Source organism: Euprymna scolopes, chromosome 22 (assembly GCF_053919585.1).
Source record: "Euprymna scolopes isolate OS-2025 chromosome 22, ASM5391958v1, whole genome shotgun sequence".
Taxonomy (NCBI): Eukaryota; Metazoa; Mollusca; class Cephalopoda; order Sepiida; family Sepiolidae; genus Euprymna; species Euprymna scolopes.
The window spans coordinates 110,548,348-110,574,963 of NC_136503.1; the positions used below are offsets into that span (position 1 = coordinate 110,548,348).

General features: G+C 32.3%; 1 protein-coding gene across 1 annotated transcript; it reads left to right on the forward strand.

The window, feature by feature from the left end:
• Window positions 1–724: 724 nt before the first annotated feature.
• Window positions 725–26,616, forward strand: LOC145243638 (transcription termination factor 3, mitochondrial-like). Its single transcript, XM_080106661.1, has 6 exons — window positions 725–790; window positions 11,272–12,133; window positions 17,692–17,857; window positions 20,487–20,554; window positions 23,063–23,153; window positions 26,205–26,616. The coding sequence occupies exons 2-6, from the start codon at window positions 11,282–11,284 to the stop codon at window positions 26,480–26,482; spliced, it is 1,455 nt and encodes a 484-aa protein (XP_079962787.1). The 5' UTR covers window positions 725–790; window positions 11,272–11,281; the 3' UTR covers window positions 26,483–26,616.

The window sequence follows — 26,616 nt, forward strand, 5'->3', positions numbered from 1 at the left end:
AAATAAATAAAAATAATTTAAAAATAAATAAATAAAATAAATAAATAAAAATAATTAAAAACCACTTTTCATCTGAAACGAACACAGCGGAACTTTTTTAGAAGAGAAACATTTTTCACTTATCACCGCCCATGTGTTTTTCAATGTTATCATCTCAAAGGGTAAAGTAAAACTCTTTTATTATTACGTATTTCATGTGCCTTAATTTGCTCATAATTAATTAAATGCTAATAATTATCATAGGTTTTTAACAAGTTCGTATTAAATATTTGTTTTTAATGTATTATTCTACGTTGGATTATGTCGTAATGTACTATCGGTGCGTGTTAATATAGAGTCGACAGATTGATTTTAAAAAAAAAGTTGTTTTTGCTTAAAACAATAGTACTTATTTGTCAAGTCGAAAATAGTAATAGATCAAAAAATTACGAAAATTCATCGGGTAGAACAGCTACTATTGTGTTTTTAATAATCAAAAAAAAGTATATCGCTATCGGATAAAAATAAAACATCGCCATTAAAGTAGCGAAAACGCAATTTCCCCCAATTTTCCGTTAAAATTACTGGGTTTGTATTACTGTACACATAGATTCGAAAAAGTTGTCAAAAAAACAAACAAATATATATCAAATAAATGTTATCAAAGGATAAATAAGTTACTTTTCTACCAAACTGGATATAATTTTCGTGTTTTTATTCAATGTAACATGTTTATTCAGCTCGAAAAACATACATTGTTTACCGATGCATTGGAAAATTCAAAATGGCGCCCGACTCTTTCTTTAACACGGTAAGTTTGGGTATCACTGGAAATGTTTTCTCAATCATTAAATCATTTCTCTCCGATAGATTCATAAGAGTAGTGGTTGGTTGATGGGCAGAAATCAGAAGCCCACAGTAACTCTCTTCCTGATCTACATCAATGATCTCCCAAAACACATACTTAAATCATTCGTTGACATCTATGCTGATGACACGAGCATCTATGGCAACACATCAAAGGCCGTAAATGACAAAGTTCTCTCTGATTCTCTCTCCTCTGATCTTGAGCGCGTGGTACAGTGGGGGAAGAGGTGGCTGGTCACTTTTAATGCATCCAAAACCAAGCTTCTATCTTTACATCATCAACGCTCTGATCCCATCTGGCATCAATTGAAATGGATGGCTCTCGTCTTGGAGAGGCTCCATGTTTTGACAAGCTTCTGGGTTTGACCTTTACTCCTGATCTGAAACGGAGCACGTACATCAGGTCTGTTGCCAAGGACGCTGGGAAAATGGTGGGATCCTTCTACCGCTCCAGAAGATATCTCACTACTGATGCAATTCTCTATCTGTATAAAAGCCAAGTACGTTCAAGGATGGAGTACTACTGCCACATCTGGGCAGGAGCTGCTAAACACAGCCTATCCTGCCTTTGCAGAGTACAAAATAGATTTTTTGGTTTAGTGGGAGATGCCCTTTTCTCTTCCCTGCAACCTCTCTCCCACAGAAGAGACGTTGCGAGCCTGTCTTTGTTTTATCGTTATTTCCATAGCAGGTGCTCATCTGAGCTCCAATCTATCCCCCCCCCTCGCCAATCTTTCATGAGAAACACCCGTCTGGCTGAAACTACTGTCAATAATTTTCCCCCACTCTTTATCTGTGCCTAAATCCAAACGTAGATTCCATGAGCAAAGCTTCTTTCTTAGAACTGCATGCTAGTGGAACTCTCTGCCGCTTGCCTGTTTCCCACCTGACTACAACTTGGATGTCTTCAAGTTTAACATAAACAAACTCCTGACAAAACGCCCCCTTAAGTAAGACACTCTATCAAAACCCCCAATACTAATGATTACTACAATACTATCTCATTGATTACTGTACACGCAATAACCCTTATCCCTGAGTGGCCTTCGGGCCTTGATAAGTGGTGACCCCCATGTAAAAAAAAGAAAAAAAAAGGTGTTATAAATATAAAACTAGACAAAATACTGTTAGAAACTCGCTCAGTATATGTTACCGTGACATATGTTGACATATATTCGGTGGTTTTTTTTAATAGTATTTTGTCTAGTTTATTATTTATAACACCTTTTCCTAAACTTACCGTGTTAAAGAGAGAGTCGGGCGCCATTTTGAATTTTCCAATACATCGGTAAATAATGTATGTTTTTCGAGCTGAATAAACATGTTACATTGAATAAAAACACAAAAAATGTATCCAGTTTGGTAGAAAAGTAACTTATCTTGCCTTTGATAACATTTATTTGATATGTATTTGTTGTTTTTTTTACAACTTTTTCGAATCTATGTGAACAGTGTACAGTAATACAAACCCAAATTACTTTTAACTATACATAATTTTCTACTCAATGAACTTTCGTAATTTTTGAATATATTACTATTTGCGACAGGAAAAGTAAGTACTGTTGTTTTTTGTGCTTATTCAGATTGGCACTTATGGCGGCAATTAAAAGTAAAAAAAGTACAGAAAATACGGTCAACTTTTACGTGTCTCAGCGTATTATAAACACTCCAACCTCCCCATGTTAAGAACGGCTTTCGAGGTTGGGGAGGGGGTTATTCCGAAAGCCGTTCTTAACATGGGGAGGTTGGGGTGCTTATAATACGCTGGGGCACGTCGTAAAAACTGACCGAAGATTCTACGTACTCGTTACAGAATGTCACATTCTAAAAATCATGTAAACTGACTGATCAAGTAGTTTTATTTAAAACTAAGAAAATAAAAATTTACAATTTTTAGCAATTTTACTAAACTGCATTGACCGTATGACTTATTATTCACGTCGGTTAGAGTTGTCTTCTCTTTTTTTATTTCATCGGATTTCATTATGGCTGACGAAAACACTAAGACTAGCTTAATCGTAAAATTTGATTCGCTTGTATAAAAAAGAAAACTCCTTAATTAAATTACGTGATTTTTTGAATATTTCATCTTCGTTCTGTGATTGCTACATACACCATTAACCCTTATCCCCGAGTGGCTCCTGGGCCTTGATAAGTGGTGACCCCCATGTAAAAAAAAAAAACAAAAAAGAAAAGCACCATTAAGATTTTTCTGTATTTTCTTTGCCGCCATAAGTGCCAATCTGAATAAGCACCCAAATATTTGGTGAGATTGGATTTAAAGACAACCAGGTTGTAATCAGCAGGGAAGCAATCCCACAGTAATGTGTTCTACAGGCAGGCAGGCAGGACTTTAGACATTCCGGTATTTGTGTAGTTTATGGACCATGCTATTTTTTTTTCTTTTTTAGATAGGATTTTCCAGCTAAATTCAATTTTTTATGGTATCTTTTGTTTATTAAATTGTTAGGTGAAAAGGACAGAATAGTTTTTTAAAAGATCCCCTCTCCATGTTAAGAATGGATTTCTAAATAATAATGTTATTATTAGGTTTATAAACTACACGAGTACTGAAATCCTGCCCAACACTAAGAACATGAAAGGATGAAAGGACAGTTTTTTCTATTGTGATAGAAGACGAGTTCTTGCTGTGAATATTTTACAAGGAGGAACTAAAGAGTATTTAGTCCTATTCCACTGTAAGATCTGTGACACCAAGGTTCGAAAGTGGAATTGAAAAGTCAGCGCCCTCTAAGAGGGGCACTCTGACCTGCAAAACCTGCCTGGGCAACACTGTCGGCATTCCCTGGTAATTGAACAGATACCATAATACCTAGTTTGCTGCACCTTATAAAAGTCCATGCAAAATTTCAGCCAGATCAGCTCAGTAGTTTCCAAGAAAAGTGGAATGGACAGACAGTATCAATAAAATAAAAAACGACACTATAAAATTTTATACTAATGCATGCAATAAGAAAATGACACTATAAAATTTTATACTAATGCATACAATAAGAAAATGACACTATAAAATTTTATACTAATGCATACAATAAGAAAATGACACTATAAAATTTTATACTAATGCATACAATAAGAAAATGATACTATAAAATTTTATACTAATGCATACAATAAGAAAATGATACTATAAAATTTTATACTAATGCATATAATAAGAAAATGACACTATAAAATTTTATACTAATGCATACAATAAGAAAATGACACTATAAAATTTTATACTAATGCATACAATAAGAAAATGATACTATAAAATTTTATACTAATGCATACAATAAGAAAATGATACTATAAAATTTTATACTAATGCATACAATAAGAAAATGATACTATAAAATTTTATACTAATGCATATAATAAGAAAATGACACTATAAAATTTTATACTAATGCATACAATAAGAAAATGACACTATAAAATTTTATACTAATGCATACAATAAGAAAATGACACTATAAAATTTTATACTAATGCATACAATAAGAAAATGACACTATAAAATTTTATATTAATGCATACAATAAGAAAATGACACTATAAAATTTTATACTAATGCATACAATAAGAAAATGACACTATAAAATTTTATACTAATGCATACAATAAGAAAATGACACTATAAAATTTTATACTAATGCATACAATAAGAAAATGACACTATAAAATTTTATACTAATGCATACAATAAAAAAATGACACTATAAAATTTTATATTAATGCATACAATAAGAAAATGACACTATAAAATTTTATACTAATGCATACAATAAGAAAATGATACTATAAAATTTTATATTAATGCATACAATAAGAAAATGACACTATAAAATTTTATACTAATGCATACAATAAGAAAATGATACTATAAAATTTTATACTAATGCATACAATAAGAAAATGATACTATAAAATTTTATACTAATGCATATAATAAGAAAATGACACTATAAAATTTTATACTAATGCATACAATAAGAAAATGACACTATAAAATTTTATACTAATGCATACAATAAGAAAATGATACTATAAAATTTTATACTAATGCATACAATAAGAAAATGATACTATAAAATTTTATACTAATGCATACAATAAGAAAATGATACTATAAAATTTTATACTAATGCATATAATAAGAAAATGACACTATAAAATTTTATACTAATGCATACAATAAGAAAATGACACTATAAAATTTTATACTAATGCATACAATAAGAAAATGACACTATAAAATTTTATACTAATGCATACAATAAGAAAATGACACTATAAAATTTTATATTAATGCATACAATAAGAAAATGACACTATAAAATTTTATACTAATGCATACAATAAGAAAATGACACTATAAAATTTTATACTAATGCATACAATAAGAAAATGACACTATAAAATTTTATACTAATGCATACAATAAGAAAATGACACTATAAAATTTTATACTAATGCATATAATAAGAAAATTACACTATAAAATTTTATACTAATGCATACAATAAGAAAATGACACTATAAAATTTTATACTAATGCATACAATAAGAAAATGACACTATAAAATTTTATACTAATGCATATAATAAGAAAATGACACTATAAAATTTTATACTAATGCATACAATAAGAAAATGACACTATAAAATTTTATACTAATGCATACAATAAGAAAAGGACACTATAAAATTTTATACTAATGCATACAATAAGAAAAGGACACTATAAAATTTTATACGAATGCATACAATAAGAAAATGACACTATAAAATTTTATACTAATGCATACAATAAGAAAATGACACTATAAAATTTTATACTAATGCATACAATAAGAAAATGACACTATAAAATTTTATACTAATGCATACAATAAGAAAATGACACTATAAAATTTTATACTAATGCATACAATAAGAAAATGACACTATAAAAGTTTATACTAATGCATACAATAAGAAAATGACACTATAAAATTTTATACTAATGCGTACAATAAGAAAATGACACTATAAAATTTTATACTAATGCATACAATAAGAAAATGACACTATAAAATTTTATACTAATGCGTACAATAAGAAAATGACACTATAAAATTTTATACTAATGCATACAATAAGAAAATGACACTATAAAATTTTATACTAATGCATACAATAAGAAAATGACACTATAAAATTTCATACTAATGCATAAAATAAGAAAATGACACTATAAAATTTTATACTAATGCGTACAATAAGAAAATGACACTATAAAATTTTATACTAATGCATACAATAAGAAAATGACACTATAAAATTTTATACTAATGCATACAATAAGAAAATGACACTATAAAATTTCATACTAATGCATACAATAAGAAAATGACACTATAAAATTTTATACTAATGCATACAATAAGAAAATGACACTATAAAATTTTATACTAATGCATACAATAAGAAAATGACACTATAAAATTTTATACTAATGCATACAATAAGAAAATGACACTATAAAATTTTATACTAATGCATACAATAAGAAAATGACACTATAAAATTTTATACTAATGCATACAATAAGAAAATGACACTATAAAATTTTATACTAATGCATCCAATAAGAAAATGACACTATAAAATTTTATACTAATGCATCCAATAAGAAAATGACACTATAAAATTTCATACTAATGCATCCAATAAGAAAATGACACTATAAAATTTCATACTAATGCATACAATAAGAAAATGACACTATAAAATTTTATACTAATGCATACAATAAGAAAATGACACTATAAAAGTTTATACTAATGCATACAATAAGAAAATGACACTATAAAATTTTATACTAATGCGTACAATAAGAAAATGACACTATAAAATTTTATACTAATGCATACAATAAGAAAATGACACTATAAAATTTTATACTAATGCATACACTAAGAAAATGACACTATAAAATTTCATACTAATGCATACAATAAGAAAATGACACTATAAAATTTTATACTAATGCATACAATAAGAAAATGACACTATAAAATTTTATACTAATGCATACAATAAGAAAATGACACTATAAAATTTTATACTAATGCATACAATAAGAAAATGACACTATAAAATTTTATACTAATGCATACAATAAGAAAATGACACTATAAAATTTTATACTAATGCATACAATCAGAAAATGACACTATAAAATTTTATACTAATGCATACAATAAGAAAATGACACTATAAAATTTTATACTAATGCATACAATAAGAAAATGACACTATAAAATTTTATACTAATGCATACAATAAGAAAATGACACTATAAAATTTTATACTAATGCATACAATAAGAAAATGACACTATAAAATTTTATACTAATGTATCCAATAAGAAAATGACACTATAAAATTTTATACTAATGCATACAATAAGAAAATGACACTATAAAATTTTATACTAGTGCATATAGATTTATTCATTTATTCAATAAGGATGATAAATCGATTAGGGGTGTAGGATAAGTAAAACGGTCTTATTTCTCTCATTTCCCCCTCCCAAACAGTTTCTATATTCTCCTCTCGCTGCACAATTATTTCACTTTTTATGTAACTATCGCTAGACGTCACATACCTGTTATGTTACTTAGCATTTTCTCTCCTCTTCTGATGAGAAGCATTAGGCTTCGAAATACCATGATATAGTTTTAAATATTTTACACCCCTAATTGGTGTATCATCCTTATTTAATAAACGAATAAATCTGTATACGTTTTTATATTGTTGTTTTCTTGTTTTATTGATACTCTATATGAGCTCCGAAACAATTTGTTGAGCTTTGCATTGTCCCGATAAGTCTCCTCTTAAAGAATCGATCTTATTCTTTTTATTTTAACTCCTTATATATATATATGAAATACTGAAATGCCGTAGGATTGTATATTACTGTAAACATAAAGTCCAAATAAATATTAGTATCAATATTTATAAGACAATCTTAAGCAGATAAAGAAAGCTCAATATGCGAGATAGAGCAATAATATACATGGAAATTCTGAGTTATATATATATATATATATATATATATATATAAGGTGTTTTTAAAGTCTTACAATAGCAGGAATGTACAGTCGTTGTGGGAAGATAAATAATTCAATAATAAAATAAACAATGTGCGGCTCTTTACAAATAGACTTCTTTCTCCAAATTTACAACATGGCAAGAAAGAAGAAAAGGGGGGAAAAAAAGGAACAAAACAACACACTGAAGATGGAGTATACCTCTGAAATATATTTTTGATAAATTTCAAACAAGTAAAATATTTATTTTCCTAATATTACTTTGTAATTTGGCTTTCAAGCGCACTTGATGCATATTTTAATTTATTCAAATTAAAACGTTTCTATATGAACCCTCATCTCATCCTTGATGTTATTCTCGCGTTGCCTATGCACAATTCAAACATTTCAAAATACAACCACTAGAAACAACGCACGGCTCTTTACAAACAAACTCCTTTCTCCAAATTTACAACATAGCAAGGAAGAAGAAATGGAAAAAAAAGAAACAAAACAACACACTGAAGATGGAGTATACCTCTGAAATATATTTGTGATAAATTTCAAACAATTCAATAATATTTTTTATTTACCTGATTGTTTTTTTTTTTTCAACTGTGAATGGTCCTTCCGAGTGCATCATTCATTATCAGTGGAGAAATGCATTTCCACTCTCTAGGCTGTCAATTGTAAAATGGCCAAGTTAATTCTTTATTGATTATTCAATATAGCTTAATGATTTCAAAAGTTATAACAAAATATGACGCTAGAATCAGAATATTTAGCACTCCAGCCTTAGTCGTTATTTATCTCTCCACAGTCGTTACTGTCTGACCTACCGACAGATGGATATGAAAGGTTGAAAATTAAGTGACTTTGAACTATGAATGTTTAGTTTTGTGCAAAAGTAACAGTAGGAGATATGTTTTATTCAATTTACCCTGCTAAAATGAACTGTTTTGTTTTCAATTTTAGCCCCTTAGAAGCAATTTTTGCCCAGATAGAGACTTTTTACACACACAGACACAGTCACTTATATATATAGATAGATAGATAGATAAATATAAAAATATTTCTTTGTGCTAGTACATTTTCGGTCTTAAATTCTATGCAAAAGAAACCATAAAAAAAATTGAATAAGTAATTAATTAATGCTCGTTTTTAAAGGAATTTGCAAATTGGTTAACTTTCACGCCGTTTGCATATCCATAATAGTATATTAAAAAGTTTATTTTGATAATTTTTAAATAGAAACAGTAGGCTTTTAATAAAAAGAAAACCCAACTTTAGACTAGCGAGTGTTTGGAGGTGTGTGTGTGTGTGGGTGGGGGGGGTGAATAAAGACAAAATGGAAAATAAAGAATAAGCGAAAGTAAAAAAAAAACGAACGTGTAAGCTAAAAAACTTCTTTAAAAAATCAGAAAAACAAAAAAAAGCAGTGAACCTGATGAAAAAAAAAAAAACGAACGTGTAAGCTAAAAAACTTCTTTAAAAAATCAGAAAAACAAAAAAAAGCAGTGAACCTGATGAAAAAAAAAAAAAACGAACGTGTAAGCGAACGATTTTAAAACTTCTTAAAAAAATCAGAAAAACAAAAACAAAAAAAACAGCGAACGTGATGAAAAAAAAAACCGAACATGTAAGCGAACGATTTTAAAACTTCTTAAAAAAATCAGAAAGACAAAAACAAAAAAAAAACCAGCTAACGTGATGGAAAAAAACACGAAAAAAATGATATAAATAACCCTGCTCCAATATTAAAATTTTAAAAATTAAAAAAAAAAAAAAAAAGATCTTACATCTCGGTTTGAACGTGTAATCTTAAAATAACGACGCTGCTCCTTAAGTGACTGAGCTATGAGCACGTCAGCAAAATTGGGTCGTTTTTTTAATAGTTAAAATAATTCAAGAAAGACCGTTTTTTGCACATGTGTATATGGCTAACTTGTCATGAAGGAACGATTTTTTGCTACCGCTCCCTGTGGAAATGTTCCCAGTTGAGAGTGAAGGAATTAATGTTTTTAGCCAATTTTTCGATATTTGTCGTTCGAAGGGTCGAGTTTCAAAATGATATGAATATCGTGAAAATCCGTCACCTGTGTCGAAAGTTTTTGTGAGACATACAAAAACACATACATTTTGCCTTTTATATATATACTAGCGAGGGGTACCCGGCGTTGCCCGGGTGTTTGCAGGTGTGTGTGAAAAAAACAGGTGCCCGTGAAAAAAAAAACAAAGCCTTGACAACGCGCAGTTGGAAAATAGTAAAATGTGAAAAAAAAAACAGGTGCGCGTTTTTGATTGACGTGACGGCGATAGGTATTCAGCAGTTAGCATTTTGTGCGGGACAGTTTTTAATGAGGTCAATAAATCGGTTTGTTTGTTTTTAAAAACTCGCTCCCCTGTCTGATATGACGAAGTCGACATTGACTGGAAAAAATAAAACGTGAAAGTCGGACAAATTGAATAGACAGGCGAACCCCATTCGTAACTCATATATGTTATCATTTAGATGTGATATAAAAAGTTTTAAGAAGGAATGAGCCGACCGAAAAGTCCAACGGAAAAAACCTTTTACAGACATACACAATAAGCGAACACACATACATACATACACACATTTTCGCTTTTATATATATAGATAATTTATTTTATATCTTCACTAGCGAGGGGTGGGGTACCCAGTGTTAAGAAAAAAAAAAGTTTTGGTAGGCAGTTAGGCTCGAACCCGAACCCTTGAGGTTAATAGGCTGATGGATTCCTACCACACTACGATGGCAGAGGATTAAGAATGTGTGAAATAAAATCATTAAAAAGTGATGTGCGTGTTTAATGAGGTCAAACGCACTTAATGTTTCCGCAGTAAATTTTAACTGCAAGGTAGTTGTTTTGGGTTTTTGTTTTTACCCAACTTTAAAACTAGCTCCCCCTTTATTAGGGGAGTATCCAAATGAAAGCAATTGTCTGATATGACGGTGAAAACTGACATTGACCAAACATTCCTAGTTTCACATCAGTTTCGATTTTATACGAAAAAGCCGAACCAACATGAGACGACCGAAATAGTGAGAATCGTGTAAAATTTCGATGTAAATAAATCTAGACGCGACGCGCGTTCGCAAATTGTAAATATTATTATCTAGGGTGTATATAAACACTTGTAAGTGATAGTGGACATACACAAAAAGTGCACACACACACACACACACACACAAGCACACACACACATTTTCGTTTTTATATATATAGATTTGTCTTAGCGTTTAATTCCCAAATTATTATATGAAATTCTTTATAAATTACTTACAAGTTTTCATGCTTATTTCATTTCTTATATTTCTAGGTCCGTCACAATGTCTTTGAGGTGTTTACTGGTTGTCCTTCGTCAAAAGCAAAGAACAGTGCTAACTGTTTACCAAAGCCTTTACAAATATGGTCTACGTCCCGTGTCTCTGTCGGCTTTTCAATGCCACAATAAAGAAGAATCCCCCTCTTTAGTAGAAGAAGCAGAAATTCCATCGGAGAATGAAAGCATTCTTCATAAAAGACGAGACCCTAAAGAACATTATGATTATTACAGGAAACTTGTCAGCACCATCAAACAATTTGATAAGACGACGGTGCCTGAATTAAAAACAGCTGAGCATGAAAATCGCTCCGATTTATTACCAGAGGCGATTAAAAGTGACAGCTGTACGACATTTCAAATAAAAGACCCCAGCCACAAAACAGAATATGCTGAGGCACAACCTGAAGCGTTCCAATCTAATGATGCTGAAACGTCTCATCGCAAGCTATCACTTAGTATTGATTCCAGCAGAGAACCAGCCAATTTCAAAGACACCCGAGAAATTTCCAGACCTTTTTTTGAAAGTGATAAAATATCTACCATTATTAGAGATTCAGAGGTCATGTCACCTTCGGAAGCTGAAGAAGCAACGATAGAATTGAATCGGAGCCGATATACCGACATGGCAACCTCCTCTAATCTAACCGTTTATGTTAGTGAATCCGAGACCCTCAAACAATTGATCAGCCTCGGTGTTGATTTGTCGCGCATCGAGAAGTTCAATGAAGCTGCTAATCTTATCCTCAAACTCGATTTTGAATCGGATGTCAAACCTTATTTGCTCTTCTTGAAGGACGTCGGAGTTCCGAGCGACCAGCTTGCTGTGGTCATCACAAAGAATCCTTTTATCTTTAAAGTATGTATGATTCTCATTAAATTCTTTTTGTTGTTTTTTGACTTTTTTTCACGCCAAAAAAGCCATATTGCTACTTGGACGTAAGTCGTTACTATTTAGGATTGTGTCTAATACAGGGTAACCAAAAAAAAAAACAAAAGCTGAATGGAGGCCATCTAGAACATATGCTGTAGAATGGAGAAAAAAAGGTCAAAGACCCTTAAGTTTTGATGTGATGTTTTGAATATAATAAACTAGTTAGAACTGGGGCCCTTTTTTTTTGGGGGGGGGGGGTCACCCCGTATATATATATTTATATAAGCAACAGTAGCAGCTGAATAACGCAATGGTTAGAAGCTCCGGCTTGTGTTTGGGCGGTTGGGTTTCGATCCTGGTTTGAGGTAGTTGCTTGTCAAGCCGCACTGATGAACTGTGAAACAGTGAAACAGTACTGAATGTGGGTTACTATAATGCTTCCTAACTTGGGTTGAGCATATTGGGAAGTGATATACAAATTATCATTAGCATATTAAGCGATGCTCTTTGTGTAATATATATATATATATATATATATATATATATATATAGGGTGACCCAAAAAATGCTCAATATTATAAGGATAGTTATATAAATTATATATTAAATCATATATAAATAATATATATATATATATGTATATATATATAGGGTGACCCAAAAAAAGAAAAGCTAAATGGAGGCCATCTAGAACATATGCTGTAGAATGGAGAAAAAAAGGCCAAAGACCCTAGTGTTTTGATGTGATGTTTTGAATATAATAAACTAGTTATGACCAAAGTTTCATTTCATGTGGACAAAACAATAAGAAACAGGGCCTAATTAGAGTTGGGCCCGTTTTTTGGGGGGGTCACCCTGTAGTAATTGGATCTAACAACAATGTCACGATGCATAAAGTATACGATGGAATTTTGTTTAAATGTTTTCAAGTCTAGATCCGTTAGGGTTTAAAGACCCCATCAGATATGCAAACCTATAGGAACAGCTTTGGGTCAACACTGGTTGACCTTGACCTTCACACGGCATTCTATAAACAAACATTAAAAAAAAACGAGTTGTTGGGAGGGGGGGGGGCAATGGTCCGGCAAGATTTTTTTTTTTATTAGGAAACATTATTTTTATTTAATCAACATTTTTTTAATAAAATTATTTTAACAACATTTTTTAATTAAACTATTTAAACAACATTTTGTAATAAAATTATTTAAATAAAAATTTATAATAAAATTATTAAAATAAAACTTTTTAATAAAATAATTTAAACAAAACTTTTTAATAAAATTTTTTAAACAAAACGTTTTGATAAAATTATTTGAACAAAACTTTTTAATAAAGCTATATTTATTTGAATGACTTACACCATTCGGTGTAGGTTGCAAAAGTTTAAAGATTCTGTTTACTCTTCATTAAAAACATTCAAATGACAGCACCACGGCACCAGCCAAGATGATAATGATGCTGAAAACTCTGTCTATTAAAATCAGCAACAAACCCAGAAAACCCAATGAAAGGCCCGTCAAGATGGATTGAAATTAAATCTTTAATTGAGAAGGATGTACCTAGTGGGAGTGAGGATGTTTCTAATTAGGAAACTGGTTGCCATGCCCAGAATATAACAGATGTTCCAGAAACTTCTCTCGTTGCAAACAAAGTTACGAGATTTGAAGAAATGTTATGGAAACTAAATATCTGAGAGTGAATGTCACCACGACCAAAGTTTGAGAGTGAATGTTACAAAGATTATTGTCTAAGAGTGAATATTAGAAAGACCAAGGTCTGAGAATGAATGCTTATATATATATATATATATATATATATATATATATATATATAAATTACAATAAGTTTACCAAGGTAATCAAAATGGTAAACTTAAAATATATTATAAATATTAAAGAGTTAATATTTACAAGTAAAGTAATCTCAACCAGATGTAAAAGCTCAATAAAACCGAAAAGGAAATAGAGCTTATAATATGAACAAATGATTAATAAAACATGTTAAAAAACATCTTGAAATACTCTCCTTCTCATCAGAGGGCAGGAATTAGCAAAATGCGGGATCGGATTTTGCATGTAAAAGTATTTAGTGAAACTACAGATAAGTCACAGATCTTACTTGGTTAAAAAAAGGGTGAGGTAAGGGGAGTAGGAGGTAAAAGAAAAATGATAAAAAGATTTCACATGAATGGATAGTCCTGTGAAGGGTAAAAAATCCAAGAATGGTAAAATCCAAACACGGTAGAATTAAAAATTTCCAATCCAACAGGTAAGTTCCAAAAGGGCCAAAATGATCCAAAAGGCAGAATTCCTTGGAAAAAATCACAAATGGAATGAGTATATAAATATATATATATATATAAATATATATATATATAAATATATATATATATATAAATATATGTATATATATGTATGTATGTATATATATATATATATAACTACTTCATTTACTCACATAAAATTAATATACGAAAGTATAGATTTATGCGTAAACTTTAAGTATTTACTTCAAAAGTGCTCAATACGTAGGTAGAGCTAGTTAGTAAGTTATAAAATGTATATGGCAATTAAGCTACACTGAATATTCCGCGTTTCATCCACTCTAGGACTCTTCAGGCTTATGCGCGAATTCTGTGGTTGTTTGTCGTTTTTATATGCGCATCTTCTATTGAGATTTTCGTTAGCCAATCAGCTTTCTAGTATCCTTATTATTATTGTTATTGTCAGTATTGTTTTGTTGTATCACAACTCATCAGTGCGGCTAGACATACACCTTTCCCCAGCCATGGATCGAACCTACAACTGTTGAGTTGACAGTCGGCTGTTCTAACTATCGGACCACAAATCAGTGCCGTAAGTATTTCTCCATGAGTGTGTATTAAATCCACACCCGCCCGTCGCTTACAGTGCTCAAACCATAAGTTTCTTTACAAACAAATTAATAGTGGACTTCGCTTAATTGCTTAAATACGCGTCGGGTGAAAATATATTTACAAAGTGCTCAACCCAAAGAGGGGGGGGGGCTTTAATTGTCATCCACATATAGTACTGTTTCGTTGTATCACAACTCATCAGGGCAGCTAAAACCACTTCTTGGAAAAGCAGAGTAACAAAATTTTCTCCCATCGTTTAATGCAGCTCTGGGGACCGTTTTGACATGACTTTGGAAATCAAGGTTGCATAATCTGGAAAACACTTTCCTTTCAAAAGCAACTTCATGGCTCGGAAAGCGTGAAATTTAGAGAGATGATTAGAGAGATGGGAAGGATTTCATAGCCAAACTAGTGCTGGGACGATTCTAATATTTTTCCCGGTTCCGATACAATTACCGATTCCGATTCTTTATAAATCTCAAAATATTTACAATAAAGGTGTTATTTTTATCCGATTACTGTAAAAACACATGTTCAGTGTGCAGATATTTTGCTCAAACGTGAAAATACACTTGTGAAGGGGGGGGGGTGATCTATAGATTTTAGTTTGACTGGTAATTTAGAATCAATAAATATTCATTATTTTATTATTACTACCAGCAGTGAAGATTTTGTTTCAAACAAAATCAAATAAAAAACAGAGATAATTAAAGGAATCGTTTTTGGCATCGGAAAATAAATACAAATTTTTCCGATTCTGATACTGATTCCAATATCGATTCCGATACCCCAAAAAGTTCGATTTTTCTGATTCCTGATTCTAATTCCGATTAATTGTCCCAACACTAATTGAAAGCCCAGTCAATGCAGTGAAAGTAGTTGGACTAACCACCTCCAAAGAACGCAAGAGTGCAGCCCTCCGCTGACAACGTCATGCCCACAGTTTTCTGGAACCAGGCTAAAGTAACTAACAAAATCAAGAAGCTGGGCAATATCAGCAAAGGTATCCTCCTCCTGCATGACAGCATTCCAATCCGCCAGATATATTGTATATTGTATTGTATCATATTGTATATATTGTATTAGGTTGTCCGGAAAATAATGGCCATTTCAGAAAGTCTGTTTTGAAATTGGATTTTATCATAGGATTTTTATTATATTTCAGGTAAACATCAACATGATTACTGATTTATATGTGCTCTTTAATAATTTCTTACTTTTTTCTTTCAGAAAACGTTTTATGAGCGAATGAGCCCATAATTTGGAATATGAGAAAAGAAGACTTACGATTACTTTTCCTGCATGAGTTTAAGCTTGGTAACAATGCTTCTCAAACAACTGCAAATATCAATTGGGCATGGGGAGAAGGCATCGCAAGTGATAGAACAGTACGAAGGTGGTTTCAGAAATTTCGTAGTGGTGATGAGAGCCTTAAAGATGGAGAAGGTAGAGGACGGCCATCTAATCTTGACAATGAAAATTTGAGAGCCATTGTTGAGCAAAACCCACGGCAGAGTGTCAGGGAAATGTCTCGGGAACTTGGTGTCAGCAGTTCAACAGTGTCGGACCATCTGAAGCAAATTGGCAAGGTGAAAAAGTTCGACAAATGGGTCCCACATGAGCTCAATGAAAATCAACAAGCTCGACGTTTTGAAGTGTGTTCGATGCTCTTTTTGCGAAACATTAATGATCAATTTCTTGACCGAATGGTCACCTGTGACGAAAAGTGGATCCTTTATGATAATTGGAAACGATCAGATCAATGGCTTGATTGTGATGAATCACCCAAACATTTTCCAAAGCCAAATTTTCACCAACAGAAGATTATGCTGACTGTTTGGTGGTGTGCAATTGGTGCTATTCATTACAGCTTTCTGGATGCTAATCAGAGCATCACGGCAGAGGTTTACTGCAATCAACTCGAAGAAATGCATCATCATTTACAAAAATTGAGATCTGCATTAGTGAATAGGCGTGGTTCAATCCTGCTCCACAATAATGCGTGGCCTAATGTTGCGAGAATGACACTGCAGAAACTCACAGACTTGGGATATGAAACTTTACCACATCCTCCTTATTCTCCAGATCTTTCGCCCACAGACTACCATTTTTTCAAGCATTTAGCCGCTTTTTTAAGCAACAAAACTTTCAGATCTAATGCAGAGGTTGAATCTTTTTTCAAAGATTTCTTAGCATCTAAGCCAAAGAATTTTTATCAACAAGGCATAAATGATCTAGTTGATAGATGGCAAAAATGCATGGCTGTTCAAGGATCATACTTCGACTAATTTCTATGTCTAGTGTCACCTATTTGATTAATAATTACTTTTTCTCTAAAATTGGTCATTATTTTCCGGACAACCTAATATCATATTGTATATTGTATTGTATCATATTGTATATTGTATTTACTCATATTGTATTGCTTTAGCGATTTTAAGTCCTTCATCAAATACAGAGTGTCCTTAAACCCAACCATCTATTTTAATTTCTATTTATAAAACAATTCTCATAAAAACAGAGTAACAAAATTTGGCACTGTCTTTTCTCCCATCTATTTTGATTACTAGTTCAAAATAGGCGCTTAATTTTGGGACACTTTGTATGAATCAAAATGTTCCTAAGCGTTTTTCTTAATTTTGCTATTCTTTCCTTTCTTTAATGACAGGCTAATATTGAAGACTTAGAAGCCATTATTGAATATTTTAAATCCAAAAATTTCCCAAAGACGGACATCCCGCAAATTCTGATCCGAGCACCACGTTTATTGTCAATGTCTGTTCCAAATATTGATGAAAAACTCGGATTTTATCAGAAACTCTTCAAACTCACAGGTAAATCATTTTTCTTTTGTGTTTGGGTTCGTAGAAAGAATGTTTATACAGGATGTTCTCAGCATCCGAGGGACATCAGACATTTTACAAAAATAATGAAAAATTACAAATATATCCCTATCTCTACTTATATATAAAGGCATTTTGCATGTGTGTTTGTGTGTGTCTTTGTGCATGTGTTTATGTGTGTATTTGTGTGCGTGTGTGTACACGTGTTAGTGTTTTTTGTGTGTGTGCGTGTGTATGTTTGTGTGTGGGTGTGTATGTGTATGTACATGTGTATCAGGGTTGGCAGTTTGGTTTCTGTTGAAATTTCTTGGAAGGTATGAAGCTCTTTATAACAGGGTCAACAACCTTTTAAATCCAGCCCTTGAGTGAATTTTGTTTGTTCTGCCATCTTACTCACGATGCATTTGAATTTTTTTTTTTTTGTTTCGATATTTTTTTTTTTTTTTTACATAGGCATCACCACTTATCAAGGCCGAGAGGCCACTCGAGGCTAAGGGTTAAAGAGTGTACAGTAGAAATTGGACAATATAGTAATCGTTAGTAATGGAAATTCGGTAAATTTGTTAACTTATATGGAACGGCTCATCAAGAACTTGTTTACGTTAGACTTGAAGACAGCCATATTGTAGTCAGCTGGAAAGCAGGAAAACGGAAGACAATTCCATAGGCGTGCATTTCTAAGAAAGAAGCTTTGTTCATGGAATTTAGGTTTAGGCACAGATAAAGAGTGGGGGGAATTATTGATAGTATTTTCTGCTAGACAGGTGAAAGTTTGGCAAGGGGAGGCCATAGATTGGAGCTCAGTCAAGCACTTGCCATGAAAATAACGATAAAGCAGAGACAAACTCGCAACATCTCTTCTGTGAGAAAGAGGTTGCAGGGAAGAGAAAAGGACATCTCCTACAAGGCTATATTTCTATAATAAAATAAATTATATCATTGTAATATAGGATATAATTGTATTTATTACTTGATTTCTTGAAATGCTCAAAAAATTTATTTACAATAAATGGATTTTTGGGATGTGGATTGATTATTTATATTATTTGGATTCTTTGGACTACTGTTCTCATCTTGAGCGTGATTTTCACAACATTTCAATCAATGTAACCTCCAACCTTCTTCAGGTGTATCTTATCGAACTTGGGAATGTTTCTGTCAAACTCAGGAATTTGGACGGAATTTCGAATGAGACCCTTTATTTATTTCATGGCGGTAGTATGCTCTCGTTTCATTAGCCCTGACTGCATAGAGGTCCTAAGTAATTCGCAATTGTATTTTTTGGTCGGCCACACTGAGGATCGAACCTTCAACCTTCTATCACATTTTACAATTGATTTTTTCCAAGTATTCTAACCGCTGCACGATGGACCTTGAAGAAGGTCAGAAGTTACATCGGCTGAAACGTTGTGAAAATGACAAATAGGAGTCTTAAGAATCTAAATAATTTAATAACATTGTTGTCCTCCATGACAATTTAGCCAAAGCTGTTTGGCCCTCCTCCTTTTAATCAGTATAACTTTTTAGACCTCACGCTCAAAAAGGTTGCAAACCTCTGCTCTATGCCAATGGTTAACCAATCATTTAATGTCAGATGCAGTAGAGGACAACGCATCCTTTTTAAACATGCAATGCAAGAGTATAACTAATATGAACAATCTGAGGTGTTCCCAGTTAGCCATTAAGTATTGATATGCTGCGATAGAGAGGGACATTTTGTTTTGATTTTAATGGCGGTATTTGAGTGATTGGAAGATCCTATTGGAGACAGAATGGCAGATGAGCACAGTTGATTTTTTACAAAGGGGTCACCACTTATCAAGGCCTGGGGGCCACTTGAGGATAAGAGTTAATGAGTGTGGAAATTTGGTAAATTGGATTACATCAGGGGATGTTTCATCAAGAATTTTTTCACGTTGTACTTGAAGGCGACCATATTGTAGTCAGTTGGAAAGCAAAGAAACGGAAGAAAATTCCACAGGCGGGCAGTTCATGTTATCTCCCTTTGTTTCTTCACTTTTTTTTTAAAATGGCAGGTGAGACAGTCACTTCTCCGATATTCATAAAATTTGACTCTCTTATCTAAAAACAAAACTACTTGATCAATCTACATGACTTTAAGAACATGATGTTTTCGTTTCATCATGGGGATATACATTATGCAGATTTTGTTTTTTAATATAAGGGGAGGGGGGGTCTGGAAAGTCCCCCCCCCCAAAAAAAATAAACATGAATCTATTTTTCCTGTCTATGTAATGCATAGTTGTAAAAAAATAGAAAGATTAAAAAGTGAAATAACAAATTAGAATATTTAGAGAGTTGGAGAAACGTACAAGATTATAAGTTATTAAGACCTTCCATAACTAAAAATTCCGATTTTAATTAAAAAAAATAAATAAATAAAAAGTATTTTTCGGGCTTTGAAAGATTTATAATTTATGTGGTCGAAAGCTGTAATTTAGACAATTAATTTTTTTTTTTTTTTTTTTTTTTTGAGTGGGATAACAAATTAATTGTCCGTCAGGAGGATTTTTTTTTTTTTTTTTTTGAGGAGGGGGTAATTTATAAATGTATTCCTTACATTTTGTTTTGCTCATTTTTCCTCTTTCATTGATTTCAGGCAGCCAAGTACGTGATGTTGTTTGTCATCTTCCGAAATTGGTCAGTTACAATGCAAAATCAATCAAGGTTAGTATATACTAGTGTTGCCCGGGATACAATGAATTAATTTTAATTTTATTTTTTTCCATACTTGTTACATCATATATCTATTATAATAAAGTTGTATCTTGTTTGTTCACGATTTGGTTAATATATACAAAAGGTACACTGTTTAACAGACTTGCACATACTTTTTTATTTCTGCATGATTTCTTTATATACTATTTATTCAAAAGGAATCACCATTCAAAAGGTTATCTAATTTGCATATTACATTAAATAAAATCTGTTTTAATAATTAGCTTTCAATTTTTATTACAAATTAGTAATAGAATTGTTTTAAGTATTCTATTTAGAAATATTATATAAAGCTGATTTATTTTATTGATTTATTTATTTTACATTTAATTTAATTTATTTTTAATTATTATGATCGACATCATCTGCATTTAAAAACAGAAGTTTTCATTTAACTTATGAGTTATTTCTATTTAAGCTATGCGATTTTATTTCTCAATTTGAAGGATGAAGATAGCTCTGTTTTATGGCTTTATTAGGTTAGTGCAAAAATAATGTAGCTTTTTGACGTTCATCTTCAAAAGATCATAACTCCTTTCATAATAAACTTTATTAATCGAAATAAAAACCATTAGAATCGACACATTTTTTTTGCCAAAGAGAAACAAGTTTATTTATCTCATTAGCATAGAAATCCGGAGTTCTGGAAGCGATGAAGTCATTAAAGGCCGATTCGGCATCATCTCGGCTTTTGAAACATTTTTTGCACAGGAAGTTGTCGATATACTTCAAAAAGTGATAATCGGTGGGAGAAAGGACCGGTGAATATGGCGGACGAGGCAGAATCTCGGAGCCCAATTCGTTCAGCTTTTGCATGGTCAGTTGCGCAACATGTGAGCGAGCGTTGTCATGGAGGAGAATTGGTCCCTTCATATTGACCCATCTCGGGCACATACATTGGAACTTCTGATGGTTGGTTGGTTGTTTTTGTTTTACGGCATATCAATCCTTTTCAGGTTATTTAATGCCGAATCCAAAGATTTTGAAGAAAAGTTTTTTTAATAGAACATATTTGTTGTTTTCAAGTCTGTTTCTATTTAACCCATAGTTGGTACCCTGAGCGAGAGACCTGGTGAATATGCCGCATGAGCCCAATTAATTCTGCAGGGTTAGTTGAGCAACATGCGGGTGAATGTTGTCATGGAGGAGAATTGGTCCCTTTATATTGACCAATCTCGGGCACATACATTCTGGCGCATTTTGTCAATTTGTCAGCAGTACTTCTTCACCATATTTTTTTCGCCTGGATTCAAGAAGCTGTGATGGATGAGACCGGCTGCAGACCACCAAACAGTCACCACAACCTTTTTGTGATGCAATTTCAGCTTCGGGAAGTGTTGTGAAGCTTTTCTGGCATCCAACCACTGTGCCAAATGTTGCCGGTTGTCATAGAGGATCCACTTCTCATCACACGTTACAATCCACTCAAGAAATAGGTCGTTTTTGTTGTGCAGAAGGAGCATAGAAAACACCTCAAAACAATGATTTTTTTTGATTATCGTTCAATTCATGCAGCACCCATTTATCCAACTTTTTTGACTTCCCAATTTGCTTTAAATAATGAATGACTGTTGAGTGGTCGAGCTTGAGTTCAACAGCAACTTCTCATGTGGTTTTGCGAGGATCGGCTTCAATTTAGGCTTTCAAATGTTATCAACTTCAGTCGGCTGGCTGTGACCGTTTTCAACTTCGAGGCTCTTGTCACCATTGCGAAATTTCTTGAACCACTGTTGTTCTACACGTTCATTAGTGGTTCCTGTGCCAAACACATCATTGATATCATGAACTGTCTTAGCAGTTTTTCGGCCTAGTTTGAACTGGAATAAGAAAACGTGTAGATTTAAATTTTGTCGATGCTGTTGAAAAGCCTGCAAAGAAAAAAAAAAAGTAAAAAGATTGAGAATGGTAACGAATATCACAATTTGATAGAGCAAAAAACGCACTTCAAAATGATATTTTGGGGTATTTATTCGTTGTAAGCAAGGAATTTTTTTTAATTCAATATTTAAGAACTTGCCTTTATTAATTTGAAATTGTCCCAGAAAAGTAATTGTTATTTTTCAAGAGATTTTTACAATGAATTTACCTTCAAAATTTAGTTTACTTGTTGGTTTCCGAATATCGCCATGAAAACATTTTTCATTATAAACTTTTTTTCACATGTAAAAATATTATTTCCTTTTAGGAATTAACTTTAGGCTTTAATCTTTCAAATACAATAAAAAAAAGTAATCGAAAACCTAAAAAAAATATGATAAATCGACTTTCAAAACCGTTTCCCTCCATCAGTTTTCCCCATGGTGGGGCCATGTGATGTCACACGGGTCTGAAAAATAGTTATGCAGGGAGAGGGTACCAATAAAAAACTCCTCAAACTTTCTTTTAATGTTTCTTTGTCTTTTTTAATTCTTGTAAAAAAAAAATCATCATTTTAATTTCCACCTTTTATTTTTTCAGGAGATCCACTTCCAGATGAAGGAGTTCCTTGGATTTACTAATTTTGATCTCCAAAAGATTTTCCTGATCACTCCACGGGTTTTTCTTTCCAGTTAGTATAAATCAGTATTTTATTTTGTGGGCGAAGAAGGAAGAAAAATATGTACTTCCCACTGCAGGGGTTTAAACTACAACCTTTAGTTAATCAAAGGAAATTAGCAACAACTCCCAAGATATCTTATTCTTAGGCAGAACTTCCCTTTGTGCGGATCTTTAGGGATGTGCCAGTTTTGGGAGTCACCAGTTTGGGGATCCGTACTTTGGGGAGTCATCACTTTTTCTGAGGGTTACATTTTGCAGTTTGGATTTGGGTGAAGTATTTTCGGTTTAGAGAAATGATTTTATTGAAAAAGTTTCACAGGGTTTATAATCAAATGTGAGAAAAACGGGAAACGTTATATGATAAAACAAAACAAAATAAATAAATATTTTATGTGTTTAAAAATAGAAGATCACAGCAATTGAATTATTACAGAATTATACAAATTATATTTAATAAGAGTCAATGTTCATTGTTTTTCATATTAGAAATATAGTTCAACGAGAAAGGTTGGGAATATTTCAAGATCAGCAGATGATAAAGAAGGTTTAAATATTGTGTATGTTTGTGTGTTCACTAATGTAGGTGTGAGTTGAGGCATAGCAGCATTCTCCAGGGCCCAACAGAGGTGGCGCCGGTTCAAGGGCTCTGGTCAACTTGTTCACTGAAAAAAAATCTGATTTTCTATATCCACCCGCTAGATTGAGTGAATTTTCATAATTTTTGGATATATTACTATTTTCGACATGACAATTAAGTAAGTAATATTGTTTTTGCTTAAAATGATATAGTTTGAAAAAAATTGATTTGTCAACTCTATCTTAACAAGCACCATATTATCTGTTATCTATAATTAACTAGCTAACTTTTCTCAATAACTACGCCTTGGAATTTTTTGAAATTTTGCACAAACATTAAACATGGTATGAGTAAAAAAGTAACAGAACGGATTTTCCAGGAAAACTCTGGTGCCTTTCGGGTTAAAATGGCTAAAATTGACACTTTTGTGCTTATTAAAAAAAAATTGATGCCTTGGATTTTTATAAAACTTTCTGAATAGTTGTAACTAACTGATTTCTATATAATTTTGTTTGTCTATACTTCGCGATAACTCTTTGGTGTGAAGAGGCGCCTGGCATTGCCATTGTCTATACTTCGCGATAACTCTTTGGGGAAGGGGCGCCTGGCATTGCCCGGTTGTAAAATATGGTTAAACAAATAAAAGAAAAACAAGACTTGGGTGCCATCTTATCATGTAATTAAAAGAAAAAAAAATGTCATGTTGTGGACGCCCGTAAAAAAGCAGAGAATTTTAAATGATAGGAGAAGAAAAAATTGAAAACAAAATGCTGCATGCTGGGCACGAACTTGCAAAACTTAAGTTCGCAAGCGAACACGTTATCGATCGGACCACGACGACCTAATCTAATCTAATGACATTGCAAGTTTAGCTTTTTAAAATGAAACAACAAATGAACTGTTTGCATATGCACAATTAACATTTCTACATGGAATAAGTGATGATTTTTTATAATTTTTCGATATTATGTGTTCAAGAGATCGCTCTTTTTACGGAACCACGTTCATGCTGCTTCGATGCAGATGACAAGTTTTTTGCGGACATACAAACATGCACATAAACACACACACAGACAGCTAAAATTTATATTATAGACTATCATGACTACCTGGCATTGCCCGAGTGGAGAGAAGTGGTATACTACGGCTATTAAGCAACCAACACCCAGAAAAAAAAATCAAAATAACTTTTGTTTCAATCAAAATTGTAACAAGTACCCATGCGAGCACAAAAAAAAAATTAGCCGCAGTTGGCAGGCCCGAACATGTAACGTGAAAGAGGAAAAGGAGGTGAAAAAAAGCTGTCACAGTCACGGCCACGGTGACTTATGACGTCACGGGCTTTCAAAATAACATTTTATAGACCTACGCTGAGATTGGTAGGTGTATGATTTGCAAAAATGTCGACAAAAAAAGTGACCCGTCCTTGCAAAAAATAGCCCAGTTGACCAGCACAGAATTAATCTTTTTGGCCAATTTATAGATATTTTTCATCCAAAAGATTGATCTTTCTAACGATACCAATTTTTGTCATGGTCCAATGCGTCTGTCAAAAGTTTTTGGCAGACATACAAATACAACAACTATAGAAGGCAGTAATTGCCGAGAATGCAGTTGGAAGATTCGGAGTTCCTATCCCGTCGCAGATACCACCTGACGAAGGCCAGAGGAATAGTTGGTCGAAACGTTGTGAGACAACAACTTAAAAAAAGATGAGGATAACGGTCCGTAATAAAATAAAATTAATAAGTAATACTCATCTCAATAACTCTTATCCCCGAGTGGCCCTTGGGCCTTGATAAGTGGTGAATTCCATGTAAAAAAAAAAACAAAAAAAAACACAGACATACACAAACTAACATACATTTTCCTTTTTATATATTAGATGGTTCCCATATCATGTTAAATTCTGTACTAAGTCTACTAAATAATCGATTGTCACTCAGTATATATGTTGCCTCTTTGTTGAGTCATCTTTGTCTATAATTTTTTGGTTGGTTGGTTTTGTTTTACGACATATCAACCTTTTTCAGGTTATTTAATGCCAAATCTAGTTATTTTGAGGAACGATTTTTAATGGAGTATATTTTTTTTTTGAAGTCAGATTCTATTTAACCCATAGTTGGGACCCTAACAGGTACTACCACTCCGGGTCAGAGTGGACCTGGGAGCAATGGCAATTAAAGGGTGGCTCCACACTCCCCAAGGCCCACAAGGTGGGCTTCACCATCAGATATAGTTTCAGGTCATATCCAGGACCTATAATTTTTTGCTTTGTTTCATAACAATAGATGGTTTTATAACAATAGATGGTTTCATAACAATAGATGGTTTCCCTTTTCCTTCCATATATGGTCAGCCATACCTGACTTTTCAATCTGTCCACGTATTACGAAAAACAGTATCATTTGTTGTTTTCATTTTTATTTTTTCTGTTACCATGTTGAAACGCCATTTTTATGCATATTTTTTATTCCTTTGCAGATAAATATAATTTGACGAACGTATTTGTCTACGTCCACAACGAGATGGGCCTGACTCATGCCCAGTTGATAAAGTGGCCGAAGATCTTCCGAACGCGACTGCATCGAATTAAAGAACGCCATGAATTCTTGAAGCACATGAAACGTGATCAGTACGATGCCACTAAGGAGAACTATGTATCACTTAAAGCTCTCGTCTCTCAGGATGATAAAACCTTTTGTTTTGATATTGCAAAATCTTCAACAGCAGAATTCAACCAATTTCTGAAAACCTTGTAATTTTTTTTTTTTTATATTTGAAAGAAAAAAAGTCTGTTTAAATGACTTTTTATATTAATCTTTGTCTTAATTTTCTAAATAAACAAGAAAAAAATTATCCGTTGAGTCAGCCATTGAGCTCTGATTAGATTGTT

What these genes read in the sequence shown, in the direction of transcription:
- LOC145243638 (XM_080106661.1), top strand. Translation starts at nt 11,282, where the DNA reads ATGTCTTTGAGGTGTTTACTGGTTGTCCTTCGTCAAAAGCAAAGAACA. An exon ending in GAAACTCTTCAAACTCACAG is followed by an intron (nt 17,858 to 20,486) that starts GTAAATCATTTT and finishes CATTGATTTCAG; the next exon opens with GCAGCCAAGTACGTGATGTT. An exon ending in TCCACGGGTTTTTCTTTCCA is followed by an intron (nt 23,154 to 26,204) that starts GTTAGTATAAAT and finishes ATTCCTTTGCAG; the next exon opens with ATAAATATAATTTGACGAAC.